The 13,027-nt window shown below is 31.1% G+C and overlaps 1 protein-coding gene across 1 annotated transcript in view; it reads left to right on the top strand.

Annotated features, from left to right (window-relative positions):
* Positions 1-13,027, top strand: part of Smp_094330 (putative abc transporter) — a gene marked incomplete at both ends in the record, with an annotated part of 54,640 nt that overhangs the window by 4,609 nt on the left and 37,004 nt on the right. The window contains 3 exons of the mRNA XM_018793795.1: positions 1,804-1,945; positions 4,637-4,791; positions 8,540-8,605. Of these exons, the coding sequence (XP_018648272.1) occupies positions 1,804-1,945; positions 4,637-4,791; positions 8,540-8,605 (363 nt within the window). The remainder of the gene's footprint in view (positions 1-1,803; positions 1,946-4,636; positions 4,792-8,539; positions 8,606-13,027) is intronic.

The following is a 13,027-nucleotide window of genomic DNA, read 5'->3' as shown; positions in this document are numbered from 1 at the left end:
AAGCATTCAGTGGTTGTAATTAAAGATACACACTTAGTGTTCTCAGGGGTCAAAAATATGCCTTGAGTGAAGCGAATAATCCTACGTAAATGTGGATCGTATCTATTAGTATATAAAAACATAGTTTAGACAGTTGGAGGGCAACACTAGCCCTCACATAAACAGCGCAGTTCAAAGCCGGCTATAGAAATTTATGTTTGTGCAAATAAGTAAAGTTGATATATGTCGATAGTCCACTTGTCTGGTGACTGACATTCAAAATCTATGCTTACGACAATATTCCACTGACTTCAAATACAAACTACTTTCTATTTTGATTTTAACATACACTTCGTTGAGCAAACCTAAAATGTTCAGCGCACTACTTTTGTTAACATTCATTATTTTGAATAACTCTTATTTATTAAGTGTATTAATGAGTCTGCGCATTCAGTGTTTGCTATTATATTTTCAAATAAGAAATAAGCTATATCTTAAAACATAAAAGAATGGTAAAGACGTGGATAATGCGTATATGCACTTACGTGCATTTTGAGGTGTAAATTACTCTATTTATTCTTCCTTCTTAAATAATAGTGTTATTCTAATGATTCGATCATATAAAATGAGACAATTACTTGGCTTATGCATACCCATTTTCTTTTTGCTAAATAAACTTATTAATTATGTCCATGTCACCTATCCTCAACTTACTGAAAAATCCTGCTGATTAGTAATCCTAGCTCATTTTTATTCAGCTGTCTACTAATACTTTGTTAATAATGTAATACTGGCAGGTACACTTTGATAATGAGTACTGCTTAATTATAGCTTTCTTCAATAATTTCGTTGAAAATAAATAATACAACCCTGTTACCAAACGCAGATATATTTATTTAACGTTGAGCAATATTTTTTGTTTAAGGTAATACTTCTTAGTCGGTCAAACTGAACCAGGTAAAGTCGATATTAAATCTGTGTAGGGCTATTGTTAGAAATTCTAACACTGACCAACAACCCACCACTCCACAAATAGGGTCACCTCAAGTGTTTACTCATTATGTGGTAGGAATCTATCATTACTATTGTTATTGTAGTACACATTTGTAAGTATTTTTACTTTCTACTGTTTATCTTTATATTCCTTGTGTGATATGCTTGTGGCTAAATCGATTCCGCGGTAACGAACGAAAGCCAATGACACAATGACACGATAAGCTATTCTAATCTATTGTCCCAGGCCCCGCTAACTAGATGAAGAAGTCCACGGCAAGTAGGGGAATATATATGTATTCCGTAAGCAGCCGAGTACAAGCAATCGAATAAGGGAAAAAGTCAAGCGCATTTATACAGCAACAATTTGTCCTTGAGCATCATTAGTAAATAGCACACACAAAGAAACAATGGACCAATAGCGTCTAAGATAGTTTACAAGTGGGAAATATGACTTGAAGGTAAAAAGAGCGCGTTTGGCGCGAAAACGGCTAAATTCAAATTTTCAAAATAAAATTACAAAACTAAGCCATTTACCAAGTAAGTTTTGGGGATTTGACATCCCCAACATTGTGTCATCTTTTTTCTATCGCTAGTGACTTTTCACTATATCCTTCTTTTACTACTAACCAGTATATATATATATATATGTTTGCAGCAAAGTGTAATAATTTGCTAAAAATGTACCATAGTTTTGTAAATCTTCTCTCTCAATCTAAGTACTTATTGATTTTTTTGAGTAATATATATCATGGAAGTTGTCTTAAAAGTTTCTTGAAAAGAAGGATTTCTGTGTTGCAATATATTTCCTTCTTTTTTTGAAAAAAATAGGTTTTACAACGCCGTATCGAAAATCGATTTTTAGATTTATATACCGATCCAAAGTGTTCTACTCATCCAATTGGTAGAATCGAAGTTTTATACTTATCAAGTTTACCTATTGAAAAAGATTTATTAAACGGAAAGCGTAAAGGTTAGTAGGGTTTTTAATTATTATTATTAGTATTAGTATTATTAGTATAAGCATTAGTATTAAGATCTATATTCTGCAATTATTCTGCAATTGATTTTTCTAAATAAGAAAGTATCTCTTATCCCTGCCATATCATTATTTCCTCTTTATTCTTTGTATTTCTAACTCATTTTGCTTTTTATCTCCCAATGTTTTTTTATCCTTCATTAAACATATATTTTAATGATTTTCATTTTTGCTTCCCCGTTTTTTGTAGCGTTACTAATATCTTAGATTAACAATTCGACAACTGAATTTGTATGCATCTTCATGAATGTTTGTGCTGAGTTAGTTAGGTCCTTGAAGAAATCTGTAGTCCATTTCATTCATTATACTAGGATATTTTATGTATGGTGTGTTACATTGTAATCACCCTATTTGGAGCTTGACACTTGAAAAATAGTAGCACCTTAGTTAGACTTAACTTTGTTTTCATTAAATAACCTGCTAAGTTTATTGCTAATCGACTTCAAAGTCACCGTATAGAAATTCCCACAAGTGATGTGTTTTTCTTTTAAATAATTATATCATAATTGCTCAATAAGAAAGCTCATGTTCTACATTTTAATATTGGCATCCTTTTTTATTGTGAGATTTACTGTTTGTTTTAATGAATGCGTGCGATCATGGAATACCTAGAAAAATTGGTTCACTATTTCGATCACAACAATAAGCTTTGTTATTTGGAATAAATAAGATCCATAAATGCAAAAATTGTTTCCTTTTCTAAATCATTTCCAAATAGCATCAGGCAATTATCAATACACGTTGAGATTTAGGTTCCAATTTAAATATTGTTGTTTGTTCGTTATATTACTAGAGTTTTGAACTTTTATACCTTTAAAACAATGAAAAAACCATTTGCGTTATTGAATAAAATGGATCTGGTTCAAGAGGGAAAATTTCCTTTCCTGTGATGTCATTAGCTTGACATGTACAATCGTAATTATAGTTAATTTTTAACCATATGTGGCTATAATAAAGTAAAGTGATGATTCAATTGAGTATTAAAAATGAACATTTTTCAAGTGTAGAGTATAAATCGCTCAGTAGTCTTGAAAGTGATAAGTGGTAAAAATTTTATAGAAGAGTGGGTAAATATTATCCACTTAATGAATATTTGTTACTGAATCGTCTTCATCCTATTTTATTGTTTCGTATCACATTAGAATGTATATACGATCTTTCGTAAGGTCTGTACTAATTGATTGAACAACTATGTCATAAATTTACATCTATTTCTTTCAACTGTTAACCTTATTTAATAGGTATGTTTTATTGCCGAACTAAACAAAGTCTTGTTTATCTCATGTCTAGTACCATAGAATGAGGAATTACTCGTAGGATTTTTTACACCATGTACATTTGATTTTTCCCATACTTTTCACTCCTTTTTTTTGACGTCATCATTTCACCTATACACATTAAGAACCTTATTCGTTACTTCCTATATATCATATTACCAATCAGTCTTTTTTTCGAAAAAGAAAGACTTAAACTAATCCAGCCTTTTTAGATCTGGAATGTTTACATATTATCAGTGAATTATTGTATGCACTAATATTTGGAATATTATTTGCTTACATCAATTAAGTGACAGTTTTTAAATATTGGTTCAAAAAGGTGTCATGATATTTTAGTTAACAATTTTGGGGGATAAAAAATAATTAATAGTTAAACGAAGATCTTTGTCTTTACCGTAGTTTTGCTTATAAATAAAAATATATCCATTTCTATTCCTTCAAATGAAATGCTTCTTATGTAGAAGCGATAATTTTAAGAGAAATAATGCTCATCAAAGTTTATTTAACTCAACTGATTGAATATTTTACTAAATCATATGTAGTAGTATGCTCTATTGATGTTGGTGATCGAAATATACTAGATACCCAATACACGACTTTCTTACAGCAGATTTTTTTTGCAACGGTCCGACATAATTCTTCTTTTGCCAATTCCATTATTCTGTGCTTAATTGCCAAGTGGGTGTAAAACACTCACAGTCTTTAATACGAAGACAGGTTTGATGAATAAAAATTTTTCAGTGTGGTGGTCTGTCAGCGAAGTTTTAAAAATACTAACTTCCCGGACCGTTTTTGTTACTTCACCTTAGTTGATCAATCCTCAAGAAATTTTCTTAATATGGTTATGGAAAAGAATAAGATCTAACAGTCAGATCTTGATTCATTGGAGAGTGAGTGACCTACAAACTCGTATCTTCTAATAACTTATTTCATTTAGTCATGTTTATTTTTTTGGTTATTAAGTTGTACATAAGCATGTCACAGCTTCCCAGCGCTCCATTATTTTCTGTTTTTCTCCAGCTATATTCTATGCATGGTGAGAATTATTTCAAAGTTAATGCCTAGTACCTTATTTTATACAACAGTTGTTATACTATTCTTACCATATAGGTCAACTGCAAAGGAAAGCAAAATTTTATACTTGTAGATTTATGCTTGGAAATGATTTTGAATTTGCTTGCTGACTTTATACTGTAATAAAAGCTTTTCACAAACCACGTAAATAAATATTATTCTCAATCAGATGCCCCTTAATATATATGAAAACAGAGCTTTAATTTTATTACTAAATAAATTGATCGAGTTTTCTTCTGGCTGTGTTAATTTTTACTGACATTTCTATTTATAGTTGTCGATGAAGATGAAGATTATCCTATTCCAGATGTTTATAGTGAACAAGACGATTCAGATCATGTTGAAGAAAGTGATGATGACCAGATAGCTGAATGTGAAATAGTTGGACATAGTCGTCAAAAAAAGCTTGTTAAAGCTATGTCTGTTGGTGTAAGTACCTATTTGTATATATATAAATTATACTTGTAATTATTTATCTGTTTAATATTTTATTACAGTGTACAATTCAAATAATTGTTTCTAGTATTTAAGTTCAGGTTATTGTATAAAATTGTGGCCAAATCACATTCTGTTCTTTTTGTTGTTAGCTGTTGAGTTCGGACTTAATTTATGTAACTAAATTTTAGCATCTGAATTGTTTTACGTATATTCAGTCAGCCATAAAAAGATATACAATCAGATACAAATATTAATTAACTAGATTTTTCACAGCTCACTTTAGCACTGCAAATTAAACCATACAATATAAAAGTCAGCACTAGTAATGATTAAGCATTAAGAACATAGTTAAGAGCGAACTAGGGAGTAGTACAAAATAGCTTCACATTGTGAGAATAATGAAGAATAAATCTATTTGCAACATTGTAATCTATATCTATATGATGCTATTTAAACTGCATTTTAAAGCCATCTCGTGGATATTAACGTGATTTTCTGTCTCTCCTGACACTACTCAAAACACTAATAATTGACTTCATAAACTTTATAAACTGTATTTGACTAAGAAATGCGGACAGCCAGTATTGTGTATCTTATTGTATGTTTTCCTAACCTTGTCAATTGTTTTAATATTTAATTGTTAGTAAGGCTGATAATGTATTCTTGATGTGAGTTGGTTCAACACAGGAGAGATTAATCATGTTGTCTGGGTATCTGGTATTAGTTTGGGGAAATCGTATGCATTTTGGAATTTTCTCCATTCGTTCTAAATAAACGAGCGTAAGATCAGCCTTCTACGGGAAACTAAACATCACATATCTTGATCCAACCGCTTTTAATATTCAATTTACGTCCACATTATCCGAGACATTATCTGTGTGTTGGGAACAGGTCATGGGTAATGCACCCGACAATCAACAAAGTCGACGAAGGTTCATAACCTCACCATTTCTGATATTCATTTACATAATATTGGTCAAAATGTCTTTTACGATCACCACTTAGTTGGTAAGTCGTATCTCAGCAGCATCACATTCATAGCTTACAGAATCCACATAGAGAATGAATAAATCTTCAGAATATTACACTGTGATAATTTATAGGTAAATATTAATTGGTTCCATAAAAAAATCTGTAAATTCACTTGAAAGCATTACAAAGGTTTTTTTGTTTCTAGTTTATACGGCAATTTATTCATTATCAAATCGTTTTTGACTATCTTTTGCATACGAAACATTTGTAGTGTATCGGTAAAAAAGAAATTCAGATATCCGCTTTTTTCTCACTTTACATTTTTTTTCCTTAAAAGTGTGTAAATGTAAGTGAAATCTTAACAATATATATATATATATATATATATATATATATAAGTCAATTAACTTATCTAATATTTAACTGTTTACTATTGTATATTTTTATGATAAAGTTAACTAAAATGAAGACTATATACATGTGTGTTCTTGTGTACTAACAGAACAAGTATAATAACTCCTTACTTACCATTAATGTGCTTATCTGCTATGATTCATTAGTTTAAACACTTAGTTTCTGAATTAAAGGGATACAATCTTAAATTCTATTCCATCTGGTAAAATTCGATTATACAAATTCATATTGTTTTATGGTTCATATATAAAATTTATATAAGAACTTTCGTCTAAATTAAAGCGAATAGTTTCACAGTACATATTGTGAGTGAAATTTCTCCTCTCACCACTTACGTTTTCTATACAATATGTTATATTAACACTTATCATTTCACATCACAAAATCTCTTACACACTAATACATATACCTAGTCTAGACATTTTTAACGTTGATTGGATGACCTATTCAGTGTAGAATGAGACGAAGAACCATGTACCTATTTATATTCGATAATTTTGATGTTTGATTATAATTCGTTGAAAAAGCTTGGACCAGATTGCCAGGCGAAACGTTGGATTTACTACAAATTCATTCGCTGAGATTTTTATTTATTTATACTTATTTAAGCACATACATATTGGTACAAAAGGGCACCAGGTACATATGCGCCACACAAAATAATGAAAGTAGGAAGAGAAAGGATGAAAAGATAAGGCGGACTGAAATGTACAACCAGAAAACTCTTTCAGTTAAGAAAGTTAGAACCACTCTTTATGTAGAAAGTAAAAGAAGGTTACAGCAGGTTCGCCACTGGCTTTTATTTTGAGCCATATCTGATAACGTCTCTAGCCACTGTGTTGCACCATCTCTCGGACCCCAGCCAGGGAGTCGTGAAGGACCAACAGAAGCTAGCCCTTTGCAGCTTTCTTCCATGCCACGACACCATGTCATACACTGACCTCCTCTCCGCTTTTCCCAACCAGTCCCAGAGTCGGCAAATAATGCACGACGTGGAAGTCTCTGGGATGACATTCGTAGAACATGTCCAAGCCACCGAAGTCAGTGTTTCAAGATAGTGACACCAATTGAATTATTGTCTCTGCACCCGAACACACGATGCCGAACCTCTGGATTACTAACATGGTGTTGCCACTGAATGTCAGCAATCGTTCGGAGACAACGATGTGATTTTACAAATATATTATTCCTAATTAATGTCATATATAATATTGTTGTAAACATTACTTTGGAATGTACATTGACAAAAAAGAAAGTTATAAATTATCTATGTTCAAATCAATGTTTTTCGCTGTTATATTACTAAGGGGTTTTAAATTTTTTCTGTAAGGTATTCTAGCTAAAAAGATGTGCACTACTCTTTATAGTTAAAACGATTACCTATGAATGATGATCATATCTAAATTGAATTATTCTTAAAATTACACTTATGACTACTCTTACAATTTTCCCTATTTTTAATATATTTATATGATTTTATTGAGAATTATGCTATGGTCACATCTCCAAACTGTGTTCGTTTTATTTGTTTTGATTGTTTATCTAATATGTCAAAATTTTCATTTTAAACATTAACCTTATTGATGATTGTGCTATTGTTTAATTAAATTTTCATCTCACAAAATATTAGACAGCTCCTTCGAGAACATACGCTTATTTCCATAGTTTAACATAATTAACGTTGTAGTAGTCTATGGCGTTAACATTTATGAAAACCTATTTTTCATTTAAGTGATTTATGATGATTGATATAGCCCTATTATAGTTTTTTTGATGCAAATCGACCATTATACAACTGTTTCGTCTTAGTCACTGATTAAATAGCAGAGAAAATTCATTTTAGATTGATTCGAACCCCATGATAAGTTATTACTAAACCATTAAATCGAGCATTCACATGTTCATATTTTTGTTTTTACATTTCCACCAACAGATGTGGATCTGCCAGTTAACAAGATTATAAATAGTAGATATTAAGTAAAGCTGTTTATGTTAAACAGAGGTTTATATTTACTACTCATAAACGTATACCTATGAGAAGTTTTAAGAAAAACACATTACATCTATCTTACATCATATTTGACTCCCACGAATGGTTAAATTTAACAACTGTCTGTAACGAAGTATAATTTCTATATTTACAGGTAGTTTTTAGTGTCTTTAAGGAATTCCAATTACTGATCGAAATTTGGAAATCCAGTAATGGTAAAGTTTCAAACATATGTGCTATGACTAAATTTTACATGTACACACATGGTGATTATATTAAATCTTATGAAAACATGCATCAAATATTCATTTTAAAATTTTCATCTCATCTCCTGTTTTCAATGTTTCATTGAAATTTTTCTAGCAAAAGCAAATTAAACAAAAATTAATTGGTTTATTGAAAAAATTAAAAATTAGTGATCCTAATGAGGTGAGTTACTAAATATTATGATAAGTATTGTTTTAATCTTATTTATTTAATCCATCTTTATTTATTTATTCATTTATGAATAACCAATTACATTTTTAATGATAACCTTTATGTATTTTATTCCGCTGTTTGATTGATCATAGATATTTTCAATATGTATGCGTTTTATTTATACATTCATTGAAATTAGTCAATGTAAGAGCAAGAATCACATTCCATTGATCAATATTCTTTTGGACAATTCTAGCTTAAAAGAAACGAATAATAATTACTTTTTCATCCGTAAGCGAATATGTTAGTTTTAAGTTTACAAACAGAAAACGAAACAATCCGTTAGTCTCTCTCTATATGTGTATATATATGTATGTATGTTTAGGAATACTAGAATTATTATATAATCCTATACTGTACAAAGTTTAATCGATCATTAGACCTACTTTATACTGTTTTATCGTGTAGTTAATTGTGTACGTATATCTCCCAAGCTAGATTTTCTACCATCTATCTACGTCATTTATTATAAGTTTATTTCCGTTTAACATTATTTATTTTATTTAGGTTTACACAATCACTATAAAATTCTTATTTATAGTATTTGTGCACATATTTTGGAGAAAAACATTCGCTGTAATTCATTCTCTCCTAAGTTTGTACTTCAGTTTCAGAAATTATATCTGGACATATTGTATACACGAGAAAGTTAAACTGTGAAACAATATAACATAATATAGAGCCTCATCATTTGATTTTTTTTTGGTAGTTATTCATGTTAATTGTATTGGAAGATTAAAAACATTAATCAGGAATTGACATTAATTAGTGAATGATAATAAAGTAAGAAATACTGTAATCAGGGGTGGAACACTCTTCTCGGAGATGCTAGATTTTTCAAACGTGGTCAAAAACTGTTCACTCTGTAGCAATCTGTTGCGTTCCCGATCTTTTGTGATCATGCTAACATCGTAATGGCACCGAATGTTGTAGGTCGCTTTGAATTTTATTATAGGTAGATTAACTTTGTCTGTCACATTTCTGCTATCACACAGTTATGAAGATACATGAACATCTATATTTTCGTGGGCTTGTAAAACAGTGTTGATATTTTTTGTTGAAGTACTGCAAATTTTCGTGATGGATTGTTTTTCTGATGCTAATATATGCAAATAGTCAACTAGGTAAGTGCGAATTATTAATCTGTTTATCGTCAAATAATCAGACAGTATCATCTAGGTACTTAAGGCTTAAATGTCTCTCAAAGTAATTAGTCTCCACTACTAGTTCTGTCCCCTGAATATCATTGACAGTCAAGTTACCATAGAATGTAAGGATTGTACAAATGCACCTCGTCATACTGCTATTTTCAAACGTTAAAATTAGGTGTTTGTATTCTGTCACTTTATATAATGTGATCTAAAAGATCTTGAAGATTTTAAACTTCTGGTATACTAGTCCTCTATGGTGATTATTTTAAATCACAAATGCAAACAACCGATAGTAGTCATAATGCCAAACATTATAATAATTATTCTTCTGCACTACATATGAAGGTTTTTGAGGATTCGGCTTAGAGTGTAACATCACGTAATCGTGATGTTAAGAAAACTCAACTTGTTTTGTACATATCAATCGTTCACGCCTTTTGTACATGTTAGCGGGACATAGATTGGATTAAAGCATGTTTCATGCATGATAGTGTCTCTGAGCACTGATTGGCTAATTCTAAACCGATCAGCCCGGGTAAATCATTGGAGAAAAATCTAGAAGCTCCTTATGTATATACTATAAATATATGAACGTTATTCAAACTAGTGATTACTGTTCACATACCATTATTATTTTGAATACAATTTCATTCCTGTTCAAAGTGTTCTGATTTTGGGGTCTTGTTGAGTGTCATCGTATAAGAATACTAAGCAATAGGAATAGCTGAGTCGTTTATATATTAAAAATACAATTATAACAGTGGCGACGGGGATGGGATCGAAGTGTGTCAAGAGAAGCTTTGAGCTGAGCATTGACTTGACTTTGTCAAAGGATGCTTGACATTCTGCTGACCACTGCCAAGGTTTATCTTTCGATAGTAATTCATTCAGAGGGCCTCTCACTCGATGCATTTCAGGCAAAAATGTGCTGTAGTGACTAACTAATCCCAAGAATGACCTTAATGAAGGGACGTCAGTTGGTACGGGCATTTTCTGAATGGCTTTTATATTGGCAGGGTCTGGTCGTCGGCCGTTCTTATCTAGGATGAAACCAAGGTATTTGATCGAATGCATGAAGAAGATACACTTTTCTTCACGTAGTTGGAAACCATACTCCAACACTCGGTTGAGAACTTGGTGTAGACGATCGGAAAGTTCACTGTTAGTGGAACCCATAACTATGATGTCATCTAGATAAGCTACTGCACCCGGTATACCAGTTAGCATTGTATCCATTATTTGCTGAAAGATGGCAGGTGCGGTCTTGATGCCGAATGGTAGGCGGGTGTATTGAATATGGCAGAAGTTTTCATTTTAGATGTAAAAACACATCAACTAGGGATAACTGTTCAACCATAAATTTTGACTTTGTGGAATTCGTTGTGGATTGTTAAGAGAAAAATTAACCCCACAATTCTGTGTATAATTTTAATCAGAAATAATCCTGTGCGGTTGTGACAAATTGTATTGTGACACTATTAAACGAAGGAAAATTTGTGGCTGGTATCGATTGTTCTCAATAAAGTCAGTGAATCTATTATTAGTCTTTTCATTTGGAACAGATTTCTCACTAGCTTTCATTTATCTTCAAAACACCTCCCTTGTGTAGGAAAATTGTTTTGTTTTCCATTGGTAGTCTAGTCTTTCAGTTATCTACAACGTAGAATCTGACACATGAGACTGCTCGAGTTGCTACACCATATTAACATGGTGAGGTAAAGTTATACAGATAAATCCCAGAGTAGTAAAATTAGTAATATTAGCAGTAGTAGTAATATTCGTAGAAAATATCAGGTGACGAACAAAAAATGTAAGGAGTTTTTGGAATTCAAGAGGTAAGGAAAGATTTAGAATAAATGCACTTGTTCATTGCAAACGATCCTTAGTCATGTCACTGTTGGTTACTGTAGTCGGTAAACATTTATTATTTTGCTAATAAAATTTAATAAGAATACTTAGCCGACCTTGGGATGAAGGTGTTTACAAAATATATTTTGACTTGTTTTGTTTTCACATTAGGATCTTTTTGTAATAGCAAATATTCCTGACCTTATTACTTAAAAAAATCAAAATCATCTTATATTTTCGATAAACAAAATGAGAAGGACCTCTTTTTCTGACTTCACATATCTTTATATTGAATGTTCTAAAGCTAACAAAATGTTTCTAAACAATACTTTTTTTGTTTTTACCGAGTTTTCTGGTAGTATTCGTGTTATACATGATAGAATAATTTGTCCTTGACCGGAAGAAGAATAATTCTGTTATGCAAAACTTGACATAAGATCAATTTATAAAATTGTTTATATATATTCTTATGTAATGGAGTTTAAATGAAATAACCCATTTTATAATTACTGTAATTTCTATCTGTTTAAAGTTTCATTTTTCATAAATTTGTTTAGTTTCTATTTAATTCATTCACTTAAATTAATAATTCACTTTTGTCTATTGTAATCTTCGCTTTATAAAATCGGATCATTTCTAATTTCTTTTGCTTACTAGTTGATACTTCATATGTTAGTCTAAATAAACATAACTGAATTTTTTCGTTTATTACATTTATAGGAAAGTGACATCAATATTTTTTTATTTAAATTGTAAATAACTGTTTTAACAAATGAATTAGAAATTAAACTTCCAAATATACTTTAAGTATAAACATACATAGCTAAATGGACGTTATTAGTAAAGATGGATAGTGGCTAGCAGTGGAATCCAGGACGTGCGTTTCGTCCTACTTGGGACTCGTCAGCTGGATGTACCTGTATCTCTGAGTTGATGTTCACTCTGAGACTCGTACCCAGTACCTTTCGCTTCAAACGCCATCACGTTATCCACTCAGCTACTGAGTCCTGTTAGCCACTTGCTTGTGCAATGGGGTAAAGTTTAAATTCACTTAGTATTGTTTGTTTGAATCTTCCGATTGATGTTTAAGGACTGCAACTGGTCAGTCTCTAATTGGCATATGTGTATACTGTGCGTATTGCTTCGATATAGCTAGCCACTATCCATCTTTACTTACAATTCTTGTGAATTAAGGCTAAACATCAATAGGAAGATTCGAACAAACAATACTAAGTGAATTTAAATGAACGTTATTTTTATAAAATAAATGATATATTTGTAACATCCCAATGAGTAAAAAAAAATTAATTTTTTTTGTTTGGTTATTGGCGCGCCGCGGCGGTGATGGATCACAATGAAACACTTACGATAG

This window comes from Schistosoma mansoni, chromosome 1, assembly GCF_000237925.1.
Source record: "Schistosoma mansoni strain Puerto Rico chromosome 1, complete genome".
Taxonomy (NCBI): domain Eukaryota; kingdom Metazoa; phylum Platyhelminthes; class Trematoda; order Strigeidida; family Schistosomatidae; genus Schistosoma; species Schistosoma mansoni.
The sequence above is the reverse complement of the archived record's forward strand: the minus strand, read 5'-3'. Positions and strand labels throughout refer to the sequence as shown.